The sequence below is a fragment of the Watersipora subatra genome, chromosome 1, assembly GCF_963576615.1.
Source record: "Watersipora subatra chromosome 1, tzWatSuba1.1, whole genome shotgun sequence".
Lineage (NCBI taxonomy): Eukaryota > Metazoa > Bryozoa > Gymnolaemata > Cheilostomatida > Watersiporidae > Watersipora > Watersipora subatra.
The window spans coordinates 34993929-35017777 of record NC_088708.1 but is presented as its reverse complement, the minus strand read 5'-3'; the positions used below and the strand labels follow the sequence as shown (position 1 = coordinate 35017777).

Genomic DNA, 23849 nt, shown 5'->3' with positions numbered 1-23849 from the left:
TATCTATTATAGTAGCCCTCTTGTTCTCCTTGTCCACCGCCACTATATCTGGTTGGTTTGCTAGGACATGCGTGTCAGTCCGGATGTAGAAGTCCCAGAGGATCTTAGCGCGGCCATTTTTATTGACCTTACCAAGAGCTTCCCACCAGTGTTGTGGTTTATTAAGGCCATACTCGTCACATAGATTTCTATACACAACACCTGCAACATGGTTATGCCGCTCAGTGTATGCGTTTCCTGCTAGCTGCTTGCATCCACTGATGATGGGTTGGATGGTCTCAGGTGCATCTTTTCACAGTCTGCATCTAGGATCATCTCTAGTGTGATAGATTTTTGTTTGAAGTTGCCTTGTTGGGAGCACTTGGTCCTGGGCTGCCATGATTAGCGACTCTGTATTGGCCGTTAGGTTTCCTTTGTTCAGCCACATATATGTCTGGTGAAGATCGCCAACCTTAGATATTTGTCGGGGGTAAGCACCATAAAGAGGTTTTGTGTGCCAGTCAATTTCTTCATCATCGGGGCGAAGGTCTACTGTAAGAGTAGCCGATTGAAATTCAGCTAGCAACTTATCTGAAGTGGACATAGAGGCTGCATAGGCTTTGATGCTTTGCTCTTTCTTTTTCACTGTCTGCTGTACACTTTTGAGTCCCCTACCGCCGTCTTTCTTATCGAGATACAATCTAGTAGTATCAGATCAGTGCTCCACGCATGGTCAGCAGTTTACGAGTTGCTATATCTGTTTCTTTGATGTCTTCCTCAGTCCACTTTATTATGCCTGCTGGATATCTTATTACTGGCAGTGCGTAGATATTTATTGCCATGACTTGGTTCTTGGCATTGAGCTGGCTCCGTAGGACCTGCCGAAGGCGTTTCTTGTATTCGGTAATGGCTTTGTGACGTACCTCGGCTTCATGGTTGATGTTGCTTTGCATAATCCCTAAGTACTTGTACCCTTCTTCTATATCTTTGATGATACCATTTGGCATTCTTAGGCCATCTGTGAGCATAGAATGGTCATTCTTAAGAATTAGCCTTCCACATTTCTCAATACCGAAGGTCATTCTGATGTCCTTGCTGTATGTCTGAGTGAGGTGTATTAGCGAATCAATGTCCCTTTCTTTGTTAGCGTACAGCTTGATGTCATCCATTTAGAAGAGGTGGTTTATCTTGGTGCCACTCTTAAAATGGTACTCATATTGAGTCTCCTCCAGCATATTGCTTAGAAGGTTTAGGCATATGCAGAAGAGCAGCGGTGATAAGGAGTCACCTTGATAGATGCCTTGCTTAATTTTTACACTCGATAGCTTTTCGTCATTAGCCTTCAGTTCCAGTTTCGGAAAATGGCGACCGCCTCGCTACAGGAGCACGCCTGTCAAGTAGAACGCCTAATTAAGGTGGCCTATGGGGACTTGCCGGTACCTTACCAGGCCGATATGGCACAAGAATTATTTTGCAACTCGCTTAATGACACCAATCTGCAGCGGCATCTGCTGTCTTTGTTCACGGAGACTTTAACAGACGCTGTGCAAGCCGGCACGAAGTTTTTGCAGATCCGGCCGGAAAGGAGGAATCAGCCAGAGGTGCGAAGCATCAAGGAGCCCGCTGGAGACCAGGCCGTGGTGGTCCAGGATGCCACTCTAGACCAACTAACTCAATTGGCCCAACTTCTCACCTGGCAAGTACCAAAGATTACGGAGAAACACACACCCCGTGAAGATGTTCCCATAAAGCGACCCCTGCAATGTTGGGGGTGTGGGAAGATAGGGCACGCCGGAAGGGGGTACCCTCGAGGTAGACCCACTGTTCCGAGAAACGGGATGGGATCGCAGCAGTAGGGCCAACTACTGCCTGCTCCAAGGCCCTGAAGTCTCCACCACCCGGCAAATACCAGCGGGTGAGACCCAACCACTCCGGTCAGGCCTCGGCCCTAGAAGCCGACAGAAAGAGGGTCCGACTCCAGGACAGCGAAGACAGGACAGGCAGGGTCGTGCGGTGCCACCCTCATGGCCAGACCAACCCGGACTTGTCCCTCTTCAGAACTACTACGAGTCTTTGGGAAGATTGGACCCAACCCCTGTCCACAAAGAAGAAGAGACGGACCGTGGTGCCCCCGGACACCGGGGAGGTCGAAAACTGAGGAACTCAGGGAGACATGAGAAGCAGCTAGCCGAACCTGTTGGTATCCCTGCAACCCGGTGAAAAGACACAAGAACGAGTTCCCACCTGAAGGACCTCAGACACCCCCTTTGCCCGGTGAGAAGCCTGCCTTAAAGGCGGCAGGGCTCACCCCCAGCAAAGCACCGGAACTCTCCTTGCGGATATCCCAGGGCTCGGGCCCAGGAGTATCCGGACCTGTTGCAAGTACCTGTAATGGCGCCGAGCTGATCAGAGCCCGGGCACTGAGCCAGCCTCACTCAACGAGCTACTTCCTTCCAGGGAAGGTGGATGGGAAGCCCGCCCAGTTTCTGATTGACACAGAGTGCACCTTGAATCTCCTGAGCAAAAAGGTGCTCGATAAGCTCTCTTCGACCACGAGAGGCTTGTTGGAAGAGAGTGACAGCCACGGCCTCATGGCCGATGAGACCCGGCTGACATTTTAGGGGGTTGTACGCCTGCCAGTACGACTCTGGGACGTAAATACCGAGGAGGTTTTTGTGGTGAGTCAGATCAGCGAGGACGCTATCTTAGGGATGCCCTTCCTGGTGGCTCACCAGTGCACAATGAACTTCGAGCAGCCCCTCGTGACCGTGCGGTATCGTTCTTTGACTTGCACAGACTGACAGGGCCGATTGCGCCTGAGTAAAGTTCAAATATTGCGCGACGTGGTAGTACTCGCCAGGACGGAGATGACAGTACTTTGCCGATTTACCACGGAGAACCACTGCCCACTCGGATTAATAGAGTTGCCCCGGTGGACCGCCCCTGGCCGCCAGCCTAAACCAGCCTGAGCCGAAGGGAGGCGTGACAGCTAGGTGTCTCAACCTCATGAACCAACCCTATCGCTTGCGGGCAGGGTCGGTCGTTGGCAGCTACACGGGAGTAGAGGACCATCAGGTGGATGACGAACCACCTTCTCCCGGATCCGGACCTGTCTTGGGAGGCCTGGGAGCAATGCCAGGTGTAAAGGTGCCAGCCCACCTGAAGGATCTCTCGCGTCTTCCAGGAAGAACTGCCAAGGACCAGACCAGCTGGCACAGCTCAGGCAGCTACTGGTGCATTATCAGCACACCTTTAGCAGAGGAGACGAGGATGTAGGTCCTACCTCTGAGGTGGAGCACTCCATTCCACTGAAGGAAGCCCCATCTGACTCGCCCCATCTGACAGCCACCCCACTGGCTGGAGCCGGAAAAAGAGGCAGAGGCCGAACGGCTGGTACAGGAGCTGCTGGACAGGGGGTTAATCGAGCCAGCCGGGGGAGCTTGAAGCTCCCCGGTAGTATTAGTTAAAAATAAAAGGGAAATGAAGGTTCTGTGTTGACTACCGGCGACTTAACGCCGTGATCACACAGGATGCCTACCCTCTCCCCCAGATTGATGATAGCCTCGATGCCCTCTCCGGCAGCCGTTATTTTAGCACACTTGACCTGGTGAGCGGGTATTAGCAGGTACCCCTGGACACAAACGCGCAGGAAAAGTCCGCTTTCACAATCTGATCTGGGCTCTGTAAATGGAAGGTGCTGCCATTTGGTCTGCCCTCGGCACCGGCCACGTTCCAGCGGCTTATGGAGCGGGTCCTGCACGAGCTGCACTGGAAAACACTTTTGCTATACCTGGATGACATCATCGTTGTCGCACCGGACTTTGATACCCACTTGCAACGGCTGTAGGAGGTATTGCAGCGCTTGAAGGGAGCTGGACTAAAGCTCAAGCCTTCTAAGTGCGAGCTCCTACAGCCACGAGTTCGGTACTTGGGACATGTAGTCAGCGAGGAAGGGGTAGCCACCGACCCAGAAAAAACCCTGGAAGTCTGGCAATGGCCAAATTCCAGGGGTCTCCGCGAGCTACAAGGCTTCCTGGGTACCGTGGGGTACTACCGGCAGTACGTGCCCAACTTCGCTGACACAGCTCGTCCGTTGAACCGATTCACCAGCAAGGGAGAGGCCTGGTCTTGGGGCCAAAAGGAGCAAGAGGCCTTCGACAAGCTGAAGGAGGCGCTTTCCTCAGCTCCCGGGCTGGGTTAGCCAGACTCAACGCAGCCGTATATACTAGACACAAACGATAGTAATTGCGCAGTCGATGCAGTGTTGTCTCAGGTACAAGGAGGAGTTGAGCGAGTCATCGCATATTTTAGCAATACACTGAATTCGGCGGAGCGAAATTACTGTGTGACTCGAAGAGAACTGCTCGCCGTGGTGAGGGCCGTAAAGCACTTCCAGCCTTACCTCTATGGGCGCCATTTCCTCTTACGTACAGATCACGCATCCCTCCAATGGCTGTGTCGACGCAAAGAGCCGTCCAACCAGGTGGCCAGATGGTTGGAGATCTTTGCCAAATTCCAGTTTATCCTGAAACACAGGGCCGGCCTCCGACACGGAAACGCAGATGGGCTCAGCTGACAGACCTGCGAAGATTGTCGACAGTGCGAGCTGATTGAGTTACGGAATGGAAGACCGACCCACAGGGAGTTGGCCTTAGAGAACCAACTAGGAAAGACCCGAGTCTTGGCCTGAGAGTTGCCGGGACCGCGCGCGAGACGGCCGGTCATTCGAGCTCGCTTCTGCCCCTAGAGACATCGAGGTCCAGCTCGAGGCCGGCCGAGGCCACGCCGGGACTCTGTGGGACTGCTCGGATAAGCATCAGAGAAACCGCCACAGAAGAGTTGGCACGCATGCAGGCTGCCGGACATGGACCAGTTGCCTCCATGTACCTCTTTATGCAGCAGGCGATGGAATTAACTCCCAAGCAATTGAAATTGGGTGGATTCGAACTGCGACAGCTATACCGCATTCCCCCATTACTCTGGCTGCAGAACAAGGTACTGGAGGCACGTACTGCTCCACACGGCCAGCCAAGGTGGTGCTCGGTCTGCCCACACCGGTCCAAGAAACAGCCGTTTGGCAGACTCACGCCCTGGCCCACTCTGGGGTGGGAAGAACGGTCAGCCGGCTTCGACTGACCTGGTATTGGCCAGGTATGACGACCATGGTGAGAAAAATGGTCAGGTGCTGTGAGGTCTGCCAGGCGGCTAAGCACAGTGGCAACAAGGGAGCAGGTAGCCGGCAGAGGTTATATGCAGGTCGCCCCTGGCAAAGGATGGCAGTGGACCTGGTTGGACCAATGCCGGGACACCGAGAGGGAACCAGTGGATCCTGGTGCTAACAGACCATTTCACTCGGTGGCAGGATGCACTGGCCTTCCCGGATACCACGGCGCCTGTAGTTGCCAATGCGCTGGACGAGCGAGTATTTTGCTACATGAGCTTGCCGGAGCAAATACATACGTACCAAGGGGCACAGTTCAAGAGCCAACTGATGGAAGAACTGTGCCTTCTATGGCAGGTGAAAAAAACGCGCACCACACTGTACCACCCCGGGGTAAGCACCACTACAGGGGTACGCCACACTCTGTTACGAGCGAAACAGCAAACCTGTTGATGTTCGGCCGAGAGTTACGCCTCCCTGACCAGTTGGAAATCAGCCCGCCTCCGCTGGAAGAGCGGCCTTCCTACCAGTACGTACAGGAAACACAGAAGAGGTTAGAAGCGGCTCACGAGATACTGAGGGAAGCCCAACAGGCGGTGAGAGAGGAGGACCAGAAAGAGCCACCCCTATACGCGCCAGGAGAGTGAGTGTGGCTGCGAAACAAGCGCCGGCAAAGGGGAGAAAACCCAAAATTACAGGCCAAATACGTGGGCCCTTTTAAAATCATAAAGGCTTAGGCAAACCATACCTATTTGATGGGGGACAGGGCCAGTTCTCTATCCAAAAGGAGGGTCGGCTCAAGCCTTACTATGCCTGCGAGGAAAAGCTAGGCCAAGCACCAGCTACACTAAAGCCGCGACGTGGCCCAAACATGAAAGGGGCCCGCGCAAAAATGCAGGAGAAGGACTGCCAGCTCGAGCTCAAGCTGGCAAGAAGGCAAGCAGAAGAAATCGCACAGCCAAGGACCATAAGCAGTAAAAAGGAAAGCCAGTCAGAGTTGGCTCGGAAGCAGGCAGAGCAACTACTCCAATCCAATCACGGGATAGTAGCTGATGGTAACTCAGAACAAAGGGAGCTGACCACAGAAGAGTCGATTAGTGAGAGGTTAGCAGATCTGCCAACCAACTCAGCTCAGACTGAGAGCCCTTCCTCAGCTCACCATGGAGAGGAGTCTAGGGAGCCCATACAACATAACCCCCGGCCAGCACGAGCTACTGGGCCACCGGACAGGTATGGCGAGTGGGCGTGGCTGCAACGATTAGTAGTCAATCCGAGCCTGCCTTCAGACAGCAGACAGGTGTGTAGAGGAGCCAGGAGGGGAGTAAAACAGGGGTCACTTACGCTTACACCCTGCAGCTACACAGACAGTCTCCAGGATCTCTGCACGGCTACTACTACGAACAATCTTATCGACATGGCTAGAACAGGTGAGCTCGCTAGTTTGCTATCTAACCGAACCTTACCTGTCCGAACCCATGGAAAGCGACAAGGAAGCGAGGCTAGTGGACTTGCTAGCCCCAGAGGAGGATGAGTTTGCACTCTCGAGCCAAACTGCTTCTGACAAGCCGGTAGGTGCCACCAGCGACCGAGTGACGGAGTACTCTGGCCAGGCTGCCTCCTCGAACTCTGCTCAAGTTGAGTCACACCTGGTTGACACTCTGTCAGTCATCGGCCAACCGCGATCCGCGAGGATAGTTGGTTTCAAATCTATCTCCAACGGCCGGGATGACACCGGTAACTCGGCCACGACCGACTCGACAGCGTCTACCAAGAAAGTACTCGAGATACACGAGAGGCTGGATTGGGTGACAGAGATTGAGGCGGCCGAGACAGCTCGGGTCTCCCACATTTTAGAGACCAAGTCTAATCAGTCGTCGGCATCTCCCAAGCCCTGCAGGAAGCCAATCGTAAAGACCGAACGTTTCGTGGACGAGACCATTTGGGAGAAGACACGGGCCGCCATTTCGGCACCCAGGACCTGTAACCTCTGCCAGGTCGAGAAAAGCACGCGGAGGATCCGGCAGCATGTCATGCAACACTTCGCTGTCTTTGTGCGCTCCTGCCGACGTCAGATCGTTTCACACGACCAGCTGATGTCACACAGGAGGACCTCCGGAGGCGGTGAATGCGGAAGCACCATCTACCTGGTGGACAGACCCGGCTGGCAGTTTTTCTTGCACCTCCGCGGATGGCCGGCAGACCTGCCCGTGTGGGGTTGTTGGCCCACACACACCCCACCCGAGAGGCCGGCGAGAGCCTCGACCATTCGGGCAGAAAACAACCACCCCCGGAAGGAGCCACGGCGAGAGAAGCCAGGACGAAAGCAGCCCGCACCGAGGGAAGAGAAGGATGGACCCCCAGACAGACAGCCTTTCCCCCCTATAAGGAAAAGGAGAACGCTCCACCGGTGCCAACCATACCCACCAGAGCGGACCGACTTCGGAACTTGTTGGGAGAGCGGTTCGAGGAGGAGGAGCTCCGGCGACTGTGAGAGGGCCACTGTGACCGGTTACAAAAGGATGGTCGCCGTTGGCATCGGATGGCCATCCGGGCTCGAGGACTCGTTAGGGGTGCCCGACATCGAGGCCAAGATGCCCTGTTCCTGGAGGACACGATCCCCCAGTGGGAAGAAAAGGCTCGCCAGCACCGGCTCTGGGCCCAAATACTCTCTCACTCCGGCATCGGTCGGATAGCCCCCATAGCCAGTCCTGGGGGAGAGTGTGAGGGAAATGCATCGCGAGCAGAGCCGGTGCCAGCGTGACGGCCAAGTGACAGGCCGGGCCAGGCCTCCCCCTTTTGCCCGGCGGCTAGGCCAGCGATAAGGCAGGAGTAACGCGGGTCACGTAGCCACCAATAATACGGCGGGAAGCAAAACCGCAAGTGGGCGGAGCCAACAAGAATGAAGCAGATAAAAGAACAGACGCGATGGAGAGGCAGGCAGAGCAGCGCAGCTACCTGCATACGAGAGACACTTTATCCTTATACTGTGTAATATTTATGTATGCATGACGTTGTTATATTCCTTTGAGTCCTTATGTCCCCCTCAGAGGACAGTCATAAACTATACAGTATCATCAACAAAAATGAATTATAGAAACTAAGAACCAAATTTCCTATTTAAGGGACAAATTGTGAGTTGTTATCTCACAATTTTATATTTGCTACCTCCTTCAGCAAAGAACTACAACAAAAACAAAATGGCTGCTTCCTGTTCTGATCCATGTGCTTCAACTTCTTCAGGTAAATTCTTCAATTAATTAAGTTTTTCTATTGTTTAAAAAGTTTTGATTAGTTATTGTTGTTGTGAACATATTCCTCTATCACAAGCTCAAAAAGCTTTTCAAAAACGTTTTTGCTACTGTTTTTATTGAAAATAATTTTTCAATGTCCCTCACAAGGGACATTGGGTTTTGATGCCTATGAACTAGATCAACTATAAATTTAAAGTTATGGTGAATGTTTCTTTCTAATAGCTTTTTCATCTTATTTAATGGTTTTTATTTTATGCTAGCTAAAAAGTCTTTCACATTCCCACTAAATATTTTGCTGAATAGCTATAATTGAAAATACTGAAATAAAATAAATTTCGATTATCTTTACTATTAGGATTAATGTTAAACCTGAAGCATTTTTGTTTTTATTCATTTTAGGACTACCAAGGAAAAGACCATCAGGAAATTTAACTGACATTGATGCCATTAATGTATTAGAACGACTTGACAACTCTGACCTAGACTTATGTTCAGATGACAGTGATGCAGATGTAGATTATGACCCTAGCAGTGCATCCCTATTGAATCATTCCGAGGAATCAGATGATGATGTTGAGCCACCACCATCAAAAAGGAGCAAAAAACTTCAAAAAAAAACATGCTCATTCTGCAAAAGTGATAGCTTTGTCAGCAAGTTCAAAGTATTACATCAAACTGCTGAGATGGATGATTGTGAAAACCCAGTAGAAGCCATTGGCAAGTATTTTTCTAATAAAACATTTGAGTCAATGGCGGATTTAACCAATCGCTATCATACTCAGCATTCAGGTAAATCTCTGAAGGTGACGCCTGCTGAAATCAAAACATTTTTTGGGATCAGCCTGGTAATCGGATGCACCGGCATGAAGAGCCTCAGGATGTATTGGAAGAAGAAAACCAAAGTGCCTATTGTTGCAAATGCGATGACTAAAAATAGTTTTTTTAAGATACAGAACAACTTGAAAGTTGTAGATAATGTGCTCATAAGTGAAGAAGCTAAAAAAGAGGACACGTTGTGGAAAGTTACACCATTAGTGGAGCATATCAGAAAGATCTGCACTGAATTATCACGAGAAAGTTTCTTAAGCATTGACGAGCAGATGATTTCGTTCACAGGCAGGTGTCCCGCACGGCAGTATGTTCCAAGGAAACCAAACCCCACAGGTTTAAAAACTTTGTTTTGGCGGGTTCAAGTGGACTAGTTTATGATTTTGAAATTTATAAGGGAGAAGGAACATTTGCTAAATTCAAGTTAAAGGATGGATCAGGAGGGCAAGGAGTAGGAGCGGTGCTTCATTTAACAAACGATTTAGGGCCGGGCAAGCATGTGTTCCGTGACAGGTTTTTTACAACAATTTCACTGATTGAGCATTTAGCTAAGCGAAGTATCTCTCTTACTGGAACGATAAGTGCTAAATATGTGCCAGTGCAGTTCTCTTCTGAGGTCATGAAATCAAAAGGAAGGGGTACATGCAATTTGGAGCAATTTGTTTCAGTGAGTAGAGGGAATGAACCAATTAGCATCGTAAAATGGTTCGACACAAAAAGCATTTTAATGGCGTCTTCTTTGCATGGATTGCATCCTGTTGAAGATTGTAAAAGATGGTGTAAGCAAAAAAAGCAATTCATTACTGTACCCAGACCAGCGGTTTTTCAAAAATACAACATATCGATGGGTGGTGTTGATCTTTGTGACCGAGCCATTTCTTACCACAGAGTAACAGCAAGATCAAAACGATGGCCCATTCGCGTGATAAATCATCTTCTAGACTTAGCAGTTAACAACTGCTGGCTTACTCAGAGACAATCCAACTCGTCAAACAAACTCATGCAGTTATTTGACTATCGTTTCATTATGGGAGAACAAATAATAGCATCAGCAGCAAAGGAAGCTGATAGCGATTACACGACAGATGACGAGCTACAAACTACCAGAAAATAGTTCCGCTTCCAATGGCGTACAATCGGGAAAAGGGAGCAAAACATTTGCCAGAAGCAGTGAAACTGAATAATAGTGCTCGTTGTAAACGAGAAGGTTGCTTGAACAAAACTAGCATACGCTGCACAAAATGCAATGTTTTTTGTGTATCAATGCAAGCAGAAATTGCTTCATGTTATTTGATAAAAGTACCTGCTAGCTTTGCTTACAATTCTAAATGGTTGATTGCTGCTTTAGGCCTTTATGCTTAGTTTTAATGTTGCATCTATAACAAGTGTTTTAGACCACTTTTATAGTCACCGAGTTCCAGTGTCCTCTACAGGGGACAGTCAGTAGTGCTGCCGATAATATACATTTAGAAAGAAAACTTGGTTTTATGTGTTATTCTGTCCAATTTTGTCATAGAAACATAATTGCAAGTTTAAAATATACACTCAAAATCTGTTGGGTCTCAAAGGGATATTAATACAACTATACTTATTATGTAAATATACATTGTATGCTCAGATAACAACTCGGTCTTCGTGATTACTCGGCTTGTGGGAAACAGTGAAAGTGGCATAGTAAAATCCACCACAATATATATATATATAATATATATATTTTTTTTTCAATGATATTCATACTCCCATGGGGGCTGTATATCATTGACCATATCAAGCCTCATGGATGTCCTGGCAGTTATTGAGTCTGTGTGCAGGTCGGGGTCCCCTTTAATTTGCCATCAAATTAAAATTACACGTATGCCATGTATGCTAATTAAAACCGATAATCTATCGTTTTATAGTTGTCATCCCTTATCTTCAATTACTAGCTGTGTACGCGTTCTGCACATAATTATACGCAAAAATGTGTCTCGAACATGACGAGTCATTTAATCGACTTATTTTGGGGCGGGTCGAGCTAGACCGCACTGTATTGGTGCGTCTTATCCATAGATATATATACCTATATATAGATATATATATATAGGTATATATATCTATGGTCTTATCACTCGCTGAGTATGAAGTCACGTTACCTTACATTTGGCAATATGGCGAACGAAAAAAATGAGTCGCTCGATGTAAATTCTCTTGTCACAAATTTTAACGAATCCCTTGGACTTTCTACATGGCTAGAAGTAGCAGTTAAAGAACCTACAAGACGTAATACTACTACCATTGGCATTCAAGATTCATATGTAGTGTATCTGATCGAATCTACTATTACGGACCGATCCAAAATATTCTCTGGATGGTTAGAGAAACGGAACGACGAGACATTTGAAGGTAGTTCTCAAATCGATCATGAATCGTTTCCGTCTACAATCAGTGTTTGGAGGCGTTACAGTGAATTTGACATATTAAAAGACTATTTGATGGTTACATTTCCTTATCTAGTCATTCCTCCTCTTCCGGAAAAGCGACTCACAGGGGCTTGGCAGGCTGCATCCACTACATCTTCCGACAATGCGGATCCAGAGTTTCTTGAGCGCCGAAGAATTTACTTGGAACAGTTTTTAAAGCGAATATTCACACTTTCCGATGTCTCACAAGACCAAGTTTTGCTGTCATTCCTGTATACTGAAGAATGGAAGGAGGTAGTCGCTTCCTCCAAGTATCACTCCCTAAGAGACTCTCGTTTGAAGTCTCTCAGTGCTAGTTACCGGATAAAAAAGCCTAATGACAAGTTTGAACTTATCAAAAAATATGCCCAAGATCTACAGCAGTACGTTGGAGGCATTTTGAAGTGTCGTGCAAAGGCAACTGAGCATCTTTATGGAATCCATAAAATACATTCCAATTACGGCAGAGAATTTAGCGAGTGGAGTTCTATTGAGCGAAAAGATATGGCAGAAGGTCTTCAAAAGATGGGTCATTATCTTGATAACTTTGCGCAGGTAATTGCAGTACCAGGGGCATAATTCCGTTAGAAAACACAACTGCTTCTAGGTATCTATGCAAAGTAACAAAGCGTTGTTGCTACATTCGCAATTACCTCTAGATTGTCTTTGACGTAATTAAGGACACTTCGCGTATGACAAAAGGAAGCAATATGTTTTTAATTAAGGACGCAGTTTTTTTTATTTCAGTCATACACTGTAGAAATATGTGCATTTATTGATTGTATAGACAACAATTATTTTAATTGCCAATAGTTGCATGAGAATATAGCCCTTTAACATATAATTTGGGGCGCTTTAGGATATAGACATGTGTATAGAAGGAGAAGAGGATTTCGCCGACCAATTGAAGGAATACTATGGCTATTGCGAAAGTCTTCGTCATCTCTGCAAAAAACAGGAGTTAATGCAGCTGGACTTGGAGCAACTCGGAGATGCTCTGGCTAGTAAAAGGATAGATCGTGAAAATCTATCTCAAGGAAAGACTGGCATATTTGGTTAGTTTATGGTGAACTGAATTGCTGTTCGTTTTATTGGCTGATCACTAGGCTTAATCAGGTCCAATCTTTGCTTGGTATGTTAGCAATAGCGACTTGACAGTAAATACTGTGTAAAATGCTAAATATAAATAACCAAAATGACTTGAGAAACTAAATTGAGCAAATCATTAAAAATTAATCTTTATTGTCACGTTGTTTTTATATGAAGGATAGACTTGTTGAGGAGCAGCCTTAATGATACAGGAGATGGACAGTGATGTGTAGGTAGAAGAGGCAATAGCTATAGGAGCAGCCTTAATGATACAGGAGATGGACAGTGATGTGTAGGTAGAAGAGGCAATAGCTATAGGAGCAGCCTTAATGATACAGGAGATGGACAGTGATGTGTAGGTAGAAGAGGCAATAGCTATAGGAGCAGCCTTAATGATACAGGAGATGGACAGTGATGTGTAGGTAGAAGAGGCAATAGCTATAGGAGCAGCCTTAATGATACAGGAGATGGACAGTGATGTGTAGGTAGAAGAGGCAATAGCTATAGGAGCAGCCTTAATGATACAGGAGATGGACAGTGATGTGTAGGTAGAAGAGGCAATAGCTATAGGAGCAGCCTTAATGATACAGGAGATGGACAGTGATGTGTAGGTAGAAGAGGCAATAGCTATAGGAAGCTAGTTTAATTTAAACTACACCAACTTTAAATTAACAAACCCATTTACCGTAAAATCTCTAATTGAACTCCATGGCGCTCTATTTCTCAACTCTTCCTCTATAGTGGGGTTAAAATAGAGGCTGGTGTTGTATTTTTGAAATGACTAGTCAGAACTTGAAGAAGATAAATTTACCGCGTTTACGGGCAAAACCAATGCCACCTATAATTGGCCCTCTTTTCGGTGGAGTGATATTAAACCTTTTATATGCAATAAATCTGCTAACTTACCTCTAACTTGTCAGAGATCTCTTAATAAGTATGCATTGAAAAACCAAGAAATATCTCTACCAGTTTATATCGATTGCTTGCAATTAATCTGTGATGATATTATAGCCTGTGTCCTGCTTTGCAATTTGTTGAAACTTTCAATGTTATTTCGTTCTAAATTTGAAGACACGTTTTTATTTTATATCTATATTTACCAATGTTGCATAAAAGCTCATTACACTCATTGATATGTTTGCTACAATCTGCAACCAAAACAAGCTTTTTATGTGCAATAGAAGAGGAGTTACAAGCGTCGATCAATTGCAAGATTGGATTACCGCAATGATACTATCAAATAATATACTATAAATCTGCAAATTTATAAGTTATACAATGATAATTTATTAAATGCTACAAATATATACTCATGAACAAGTGGCATAAACCAACCATACGTATAAGACATGCAGAAACAAAAATTAATGTTTTTAAAACAAGTATTTGCATTTTTTGCTCGGCCAGTTGCGTTCTGGTTGTTACTTTCGATGGAACGAACATCTTCTGGTTGTCCAATACCTTCTACAATGTCTTCTGACCGTAACCCTTCTTCTGCACTGCATAACTAGTCGATATTAGCGTCCAAACATATTTTTGGCAGAGCAAAACCTTTAAGCATTGCATTTGTGCTAAATGCAGAGCTTAAAAGTTGTGCATTTAGCACAAATGCAACGCTTAAAGGTTTTGTTCGCTATATCCAACCTTTAGCCTAAAACTAGTCGTTCATCATAAATGTAAACCATTTTTACATACTTCAAAGTATCAAGACTGCGTTAAACAAGGAACTATTAGGCTGAGACCATTATTAATTCTATGGCGTTGCTTTCAAAGTTTTAACACACAAAAAAACCCGCGGAGTAGGACAATAAGAGAATTAATTGCTATTGATGTAAAGGATTAATTATAAATACGATTTTGTGGACATTTTTGTACTGACCAGCTGAACTAGTCAACTAGTAAAAAATTTTTTGGCAGAGCAAAACTTTCAAGCGCTGCACTTAGCACAAATGCAACTCGTAAAAGTTTGCTAAACGTACCCTCTGGCCCAAAACTTGCAAACCGTTTTTTATATGCATGTTTTTGGAAGTATTAAGACCGCGTTAAACAATGAACTACTATTAGCCTGAGACAGTTAGTAATTATTTCTATGGTGTTGCTTTAAAAGTTCATCTACCATCGTAAATTTAAACCGTTTTTTTGTATAGGCACATGTACTTCGAAGTATCAAGACCGTGGTAAACAAGAACCTACTATTAGCCTGAGACCGTTATTGACTATTTCTAAGGTGTTGCTTTTAAAGTTTTAACGAAAAACAGCGAAAAGCTTTGGAAAATGACAACGAGAGAATCGATTGTCATTAATGCGAACGGTTCATTATTAATACGATTCTGTGGACCCTTTTCTACTGATCCCTTGATATTATGGGCTCGTAAAGACCAAAGATGGTCAAAGTAGCAGTCAAATGGAGGTGGCGTTCAATTAAAGCTCTATTTTTCAACCCTTCTCCCAGTGTGGCAATCAACTGGAGATGGCGTTCAGGTAGAGGTGGCGTTCAGCTAGAGGTGGCGTTCAGCTGGAGGTGGCGTTCGGGTCGAGGTGGCGTTCGGGTAGAGGTGGCATTCGGGTAGAGGTGGCGTTTGGGTAGAGGTGGCATTTGGGTAGAGGTGGCATTCAGGTAGAGGTGGCATTCAGGTAGAGGTTTTACGGTAGGCCCTATATATTTTTAAGCCATTGTATACATTATAACTTCAATGATCACTGTCAACCTTATCACTTTCATTTGTTTCGTAATATTATCTTTTTTGTAGCAGTGTCACTTTTTCCTTGCACAAACTAATAAATGGCTAGTTAGACTATTTTAGAATTTAATTAACATATTTTGCTCATTTTTTCCTATCTTTTTTTGTTTTACTTTTCAGATAAGTATTGCTTTCTTTTTATTAACCGCCGCTACCATTCATGCTAGTTTTCTTAGCCATTTTCCATTTAAAACTATGAAATTAAGGTAAGTATGATGCGCTGTGTAATATTGTTCGCTGGAAGCCATTGTATACGTCGATGTACAAAACTACAATCTTTCAAAAAACTTGGCATATCATGTTGGAAATTATTTTGTATGTTGAGACAAATTTTTCCTTTATTCCTAGCTCCCTCGTCGAACAGCTTGTATGTTGAGATGCTTTTTTATATTTCGCTTACACCTTGCCTAGTTATATAGATACTGTTTCACATTAAACATGCTTTTTGCGGCATTTAACAGCAAAGTATTACAGAAATCTCTGCGAAGCAATTTGGGATAGCTCGGGATTTGCTATAGCTTATTAGTTCCATATGATGTTGGCTATAGGTTATAGATGTTGGCTATAGGCTATAAATGTTGGCTATGGGCTGTATCATTTACCTTACGCAATATCAAGTGACACACAAAGGTGGAAACACACTAAAGGTGTAAACACACTAGGCGATTTTATCGCGAGCGTCATGAGGAGGGCGGAGATATCGCTAGCGTGTGCATAAACACACTTGAGCGATTCACTAGCAAGCGATATAATGGGCACGCCCACAAACTGCCAATAAAATTCCGTATCATTAGTTTCTTCGGAGTTGTTAATAAATTTAGGTCAGTCAATATGGCGCCATCTAGGCGACAACGTAAACAACTTACGCATTTGTTATTAAACCTATCTCACTTTCACGGATTGTACACTGCCTACACTACAAGGAGACATAAGAAAAACGATTATTGCATTTTTAACTGTAATATTCTTTACTATTTTTATACATATTTTATTTTGTAGTGGTTGTTTATATTTAGGCCTAATGTATTAAATATTTACCGTTTTCAAGATGGTCAACCTGCGCAACGATTGACTCCAAATGTTGGTTTTCAACTTGGATTTTTTGCAATTTTTGTTTGTAATGGTGCACATGACTGGGATTATTAAATTTATTAACAATTCAGTGCTCGTTCTGAAGATGTTTCAATATTAACAAAATAGCAAATTGTCGCTGATGTACGTTGGTGAACATCGATAAGAAATAATTACCCGCCATAAAATTGCATTCTGGTACAATCCAACCAATCGAAATGCATCTCGCTAGCGATAAAGTTGTGCAGAGAAAGTCTAACGTTATCGCTCTGGATGAGCACGCTGGGTGAATTCTAGCGCAGATTAGCGCCACGCAGCGCGATATCGCTCTAAATATCGCCTAGTGTGTTTATACCTTTAGCGATATGTAGCGCGATATCGTTCCTGTGATGCCTAGACTTGCTCAATCAGAGCTTTGTCCCATGCTAGGTGCATTTCGATTAGTTGTTTTTGCCTAGAATGCACTGCTCTGGCTGCAAATTTTCTTGTGTCGATGTTTACCAACTTACCACAACAACATTTTGCTACAATTAAAACATCAATATGAACACTGAACTGTTCATAGATTTAATAAGAGCACACCCTGTTATGTATAACACAACACCCAATACAAAGATATCCAGTTGAAGACCAACATTGCAGCCACCTCGCATTGATCTAGAAAGGTTAGGGGTAGTGTTTCTTATGTCCCAAAATAGTTTTTTCTTATGACTCCTTGTCGTGTGCAATTCGCGAAAGTGAGATTGGTCGAACAAAAGCAGTTGCTAACGTCGTTGTCTAGAGGACATCATAATTACCTATATACAGTCAAACATGGATAACTCGAACTTCAAGGGACCGAGCAAAAGTGTTCGAATTATCAGAGCGTTCAAGTTATCAGAGCACTGTCACAAGTCCGTATATTTACTTATTTATTAGTAGATACATGTACATATACAAACTATAATATAAATCAAAAGCACGAATGGCTTGTTTCAAATTAAATGCTTCTAATGTAAAGTTTAAAACGTTTTCATGAAAAAGTATAGAGATTTTTCTATCACTTGAGATTGGTTTGTTGTTTGAGGTGATGTTATTGCCAGGACGTTTTTCAGATTGACATTGGCAAAACTTGATCGTTGTTGAAATGCTCAAAAGAAAAGACATTTTTTTTGGGGTTTTACCCACGATCAATTTTGCCATTTTTTCTTGAAGTTTATGCAGATTACCTTACTTTACCTGGGATTCGTTAAGAGCAACACTCCGAGGCAGTTCAATTAGAAGTTTTACGAGGTTTTACGGTACATTCTATATCACTCACGCTTTTTTAATAGATACTTATTGAATGTACACACGTATTCTGTGTTTAGGTCAAACGATGAATAGTTTTTTGTAGCTCAGACAACGTATACGTTTAATTACAACATTTTTTAAGACGTTTTAAACATTCGACATTCCGACGTTGATTCAACACGGAATCAACGTCGGAAAACTATTCATCACGGGCTAGCCGGGTCACGCACTCAAGGATTTTCGCCACGCACATACAAAACAACATGCGATTTTTGTTTTGTATGTGGGGGGTCCTCCCATGTTTTGTGACGATTCTGACGACCCGACGACAGGGATATTTAAAAAGTGACAGACGAGACGACCATTTACCAATGTAGGTGACGAGGATTGCGTAAATAGGATTACTAAAGGTACGGCTGCACGTAACGAATTTTTCGTTGGTTCGGAGTTCTGGCCGAAATCACGAAAAACGCAGAATTAATCGGTAAAAAATTCACAGAATTATTTGAGCTGTGCATGCCCACTGAAATCGTCGACGAAACGCTCTTAACAGATTAAACAAATTATTAGCGAGCACGATTCTAGCAGCTTTAGCAATTAGTATAGTCCAAGACATGTACCGTGACACACAATAAAAATACGGAAGCATTTCAACATAGAACACATGATGTAACTGTCTAAGTCGCGCTATTATTAGTTAGCAAACACGACTTTAGCAAATTTTAAGATATACGTAGTCCGAAAACATAATGCGACACACAAGAAAATTATTACAGAAAGTTATCATAGTAAATACGATGCAACTGACTTGTTTGCGCTAGAAATGTCGACATTCTCTACCACAAAACTTTTGCTGCTAAAAAGGAAATATAATTAAAAAATAAACAAATTGTAGCTATAGCGTCCAAACAATAAATACATTCAATAACGCAATTTAAGCAATTGCATCGTGTGTACTATGTTGATTTGCACTTATACTTTTACTATTGTGTGTCATTATACGTCTCTTTGACTATACTAATTGCAAAAGCTGCTGAGATCGTGCTCGTTAGCACGATTCTAGCAGCGCAGAATAATTCTGTGTGTTTCAATCATTTCGTGATTTTGGTTAGAACCAACGGAAATTTTGTTACGTGTTGCCGTACCGTTACTAACTTATTATTTGTTCATAAATCACCACGGTCAACCGAAACTTCACTAGTTTTGGTTTGAAGCATCTGGCCCAGCATTTATAGACTGCCAAATGATTAAAGCAATGAAATGCCATGACATTGACAGCAAATCCGTTTCCAAGTCTGTGACTGACAGTGATTATTAAAGGCAATCTCGGTCTATTTTCCGTACAAGAAATATAGCTCTAAAAACCTAAGACGGCTGTCACTCTTCGCGGAGTAATCAGCAACGCTCCCAAACATCACTAATATGTTTGTGAGGGTCGCTGGTTGAGCCATGCTTTTGGTTAGCAGAAGTTCAAACCTAGCGAGTTTCAGATTTTTAACGCAACCCAGTGCCACCAGTATAGATATTTGTATTAAAATAACGAATGTGAAGAAAGAGGTTGTTTTGGTTACCAATTTGAAAAAGGTGACAGTGATTTTAAAAGTGACGACAGTGATTTTAAAAGTGACGACAGTGATTTTAAAAGTGACTATTCTGACGACAGCTTTGTGTGGTGGGACCCCCTATGTGCGTGGCGAAAATCCTTGCGCGCGTGACCCGGCTAGCCCGTGCTATTCATCGTATCGCAGTATAAATCAAATTTCACCAAACTTTTAGAAAAGTCGTTGACAAAAATATTTTGCCGATGGTGGTAATAACGACGCTTATGAATTACGAAAAGATGAAGTTTACCTCTATGGCTTTGAATAAAGTGATTTTCTAAAGCGATAACAACCGTTTCGGTAGCCGTTGGGCAAAAAAACAGTTCGAATTAACAGTGTTGAGTTCGAGTTATCTATAGCAATTTATCATTACGTGGGAACGGACCAAAGGAAATGTTCGAATTAACCATGTGTTCGAGCTATCCGTGGACGAGTTATCTATGTTTGACTATATATTTACTAAATATAGAATATATATTTTAAATGAAAAATATATTAATTATATCGCCAGCAAGTACGGCAATATCTCTGCACTCATGATGCCCTCTAGACAACTCAGTTAAATCGCCTCTGTATTTTCCCCTCAAGTATTTAGGTTTTTATTAGAAATAGACTTGTTGATGACTGCTTTTACAGCATAATAGAGCTCTGCATGTTTTGTGTTATCTCTTCATATAGTTCGGCAAATGAACTTTATTCAAGTATTTTGGATCAGCCTGAAACAAAATTGTAACTTCAACATAGAGAATTTCACCCGGTTGGAGTTCTCCATTGTATTTTGCTACTGTCTGAGCTACTATGCATACCGTAAAACCTTTAATTGAACGCCACATCTATTTGAACGCCACCTCCAATTGAACGCCACCTCCATTTGACCACTACTTTGACATTATTTGATCTTTACGAGCTCATAATATCAACTGATGAGTAGAATTGTCCACAAAATCGTATTAATAATAATGAATCGTACATATCAATAACAATTCTCTCGTCATCCAACTCCAAAGCTTTTCATTTTTGCGTAAAACTTTGCGAGCAACATCATAGAAATAAACATACGGGTCTCAGGCTAGCAGTAGCTCTCTGTCTAACGTGGACTTCTACTTCGAAGTAGCTTACATATATAAGAAACGATTTTAATTTACAATAGTAGGTAAACCTTGAAAGCAACGTGATAGAAATAATTGCTGTCTCAGACTAATAGTGGTTCCTTGTTTAAGGCGGTTCTAATACTTCGAGGTACATGCATATAGAAACTGGTTTGCAAGTTTTGGACCAAAGGTTACGTTTATTGCGAGCAAAACTTGCCCGTTGCTTTAGTGATAAATGCAGTGTGTGAACGTTTTGCTTTGCCAAAAGATTGTTTGAACACTAATATCAACTAGTTCAGCAGTGCAGAAGAAGAGTTGAGGCCAGAAGCTATTGTGGAATGTATTAGACAACTAGAGGATGTTCGTTCCATCGAAAACAATGATCAGAACGCGGTGATCCGAGCAAAAGATGAAAATATTTTGTTTTAAAAACGTTAATTTTTGTTTATGCATGTAATATAAGTATGGTTAGTTTATGTCATTTCTTGTATGAATATATATTTGTATCATTTGATAGATTATTGTTGTATACTTTATAAATATGCAGATTCATAGCATGTTATTCAATAGCATCCTTGCGGCTATCTTAATACGGCTTACAACGGATCGATGCTCATAACTCCACTTATATTGCACATAAAAAGCTAGTTTTGGCTGCAAACTGTAGCAAACATTGCAGTGAGTGCAATGAACTTTCATTGAACATTGTTAAATATAAAATAAAAATATGTCTTCAAATTTAGAGTAAAATAAAAATTAAAAATGCCAACAAATTGCATAGAAGGTCACAGGCTATAATATCATCGCAAGTCAATTGCAAGCAATAGATACCAACTGGTCAAGATATTTCTCGGTTTCTTGATGCACATTTATTTACAGATGTTTGACAAGTTAAAGGTAAGTTAGCAGATTTATTGCATTCAAAATGTTTAATATTGGTCCACTGGAAAAAGAGGGCAGAATAAAGGCAACATTCGCTTCGCCCGTAGTAGGGCTAAATTAATCTTTCGAAAATTCTGATGAGCCAGTTGAAAATAGACCGCCAGTCTATTTGAACGCCGCCTCCAATTGTCCGCCACTATAGAGAAAGGTTGAAAATTAGAGCGCCATGGCGTTCAATTAGAGGTTTTACGGTAACTACCTAAATTGGCTGCAATTTTAAAAACTTATATTTCAGACTCGCAGAGTTGATGTCTGTGCTTTGTATATTGCTTATATGTTTGCACATATCATTAAAATAAAAGCTAAACTTCTGGTTTCACAACTAATTTATCATAAGTCATCATTGACACATACCAAGGTGATATGGACCACTGATAAATAACCAAAGTCAGCTTGATGTTCATTTTTATCAAATAATTGAAGAAATAATAATTACCCCTACATCCTAGAATAAATATATTTACAGTACTAAACAGTAAATTGCCAAAATGAAGGGATAAATGGAATATGCAATACTGACATCGCTACTACAGTTCTTATTTGATGTTCAAAAATACATAGTGATATGTCACAAATTTTAAAAAAGGTAGATATTTCCTGTTAAATGCATCGGACTAACTAGTTTCACTTGTATATTGTTAGTAAGACGAGTCTTTTAGCAAATTGTTCCAATTTTACTCATGGACAAACAGTAAATTATTCATGTACTATTTTTGTTTAAAAACTTTAGTCTGTTTGAACTGTGTCGAAATAAAACTCGTGTACTGGTAGGTGGTTTCAAGGCCAAGGTATTTGGTGGCAACACACCGGAGCAGAAGGAAGGAAAGCTTAAGGCTTTGGATGAAGAGATTTTGAAAATGGAGGAAAAAGTCAAAGCCTCAACAGAATCATTAACTGATTTCGAAGAGAAAGCACTCGCAAATGTCGAGAGGTTTTCTAAGCAGAAGATGGCTGATGTTACTGATATCTTTGTAACACACGTAATGATGACACTGGAGCGATGCAAGAAGAGTCGAGCCACATGGCAGCATATTAAGAAAGCATGTGAATGCGTGTAGACTATAGTTTGCACTAATGCATTGCTCACATTCAATAGTTTGCTAATTCTTTTACGTGGTCACATGTTTCCTTCCCATTCACATGACTGTACATGTTTGCCATCTGGTCACTTTTTAGGTCATGACCAGTTACCATTGCATTGTCATTTCTAAGTAATTCCTCATCATGTTATCTTATCAATTTTTCTGTTAAATTCAGTGAATAATAGTGTCTACTTTCATGGATTCTTGTTGATCAAGATTTAAGCTATGTATTGTGTTTGTCCGAAGATAACCCAGGGCTAATATTTAGTTATGCTCAAATATATAACATTAGGGCTTATTGTTTGGGATGTTTTATTTTATTCTGCCATAAACAAAGTTCGTAGATAACAAAATATTGGATTACAAAATACACAAAACGTTGAAAATATGCATTTTTTATATATTTTGTTTTACTTATAAAATGACGACCCAAAAGTGGCTTTATCAGCCTCTGGACTGTTAGATTCCTTTTCTGTGTTCAATCGATACGTTTACCTCGTATGGTTTTAGGATGATATGCTCAAATAGGAAAGATTTTAATCTGATGTGACAAATGTGGAACTATCTAAAATCTTTGGAATTAATCATTTACATAATTGTTGACAAGTTCATGCATACTTTTTATATAGCGTGGAATCACCTAAAGAAATTTCAACTTGTTTGTTTCGCACTACTACTTAGGGTAGGAATGGGCAGCTTGTAGAGCTACATAGGGTAGTGATAGATTATCTAGTATAGATTGTTCTACAGTGTACACATCGGTAGGTCTGTTGTAGAGACGAGATTATTCTAGAAACACTTATTTGATTTCTGTTGCATATATAATCTATGTATATATTTCTCAAAGATTGTCGTCGTCTCCTCAGATATCGGTCTGTCCGGCTATAGCCGTTAAAACTTCGTATTCTGATGGACTTGAATTACGAAGATTGCAACCGCAGATTTTAAATTAAATTCTCCATCTTCGAGAGTGCGAATCCTTTTACGATTCATAGCTTATATACTCTATAAACCTCTTACGATTCATAGCTTATATACTCTATAAAGCTCTTACGATTCATAGCTTATATACTCTATAAACCTCTTACGATTCATAGCTTATATACTCTATAAACCTCTTACGATTCATAGCTTATATACTCTATAAACCTCTTACGATTCATAGCTTATATACTCTATAAACCTCTTACGATTCATAGCTTATATACTCTATAAACCTCTTACGATTCATAGCTTATATACTCTATAAACCTTACGATTCATAGCTTATATACTCTATAAACCTCTTACGATTCATAGCTTA

The 23849-nt window shown here is 42.6% G+C and overlaps 1 protein-coding gene and 1 pseudogene across 1 annotated transcript; both read left to right on the top strand.

The window, feature by feature from the left end:
* The first annotated feature begins 8337 nt into the window (after window positions 1-8337).
* Window positions 8338-10529, top strand: LOC137386929 (piggyBac transposable element-derived protein 3-like; annotated as a pseudogene).
* Window positions 10530-11358: 829 nt separating this feature from the next.
* Window positions 11359-22844, top strand: LOC137396010 (sorting nexin-4-like). The gene is made up of 3 exons (XM_068082273.1): window positions 11359-12212; window positions 12517-12712; window positions 22236-22844. The coding sequence occupies exons 1-3, from the start codon at window positions 11367-11369 to the stop codon at window positions 22520-22522; spliced, it is 1329 nt and encodes a 442-aa protein (XP_067938374.1). The 5' UTR covers window positions 11359-11366; the 3' UTR covers window positions 22523-22844.
* The last annotated feature ends 1005 nt before the right edge of the window (window positions 22845-23849 follow it).

What these genes read in the sequence shown, in the direction of transcription:
- LOC137396010 (XM_068082273.1), top strand. Translation starts at nt 11,367, where the DNA reads ATGGCGAACGAAAAAAATGAGTCGCTCGATGTAAATTCTCTTGTCACA. An exon ending in ATCTTGATAACTTTGCGCAG is followed by an intron (nt 12,213 to 12,516) that starts GTAATTGCAGTA and finishes GGGGCGCTTTAG; the next exon opens with GATATAGACATGTGTATAGA. An exon ending in AGGAAAGACTGGCATATTTG is followed by an intron (nt 12,713 to 22,235) that starts GTTAGTTTATGG and finishes GTGTACTGGTAG; the next exon opens with GTGGTTTCAAGGCCAAGGTA.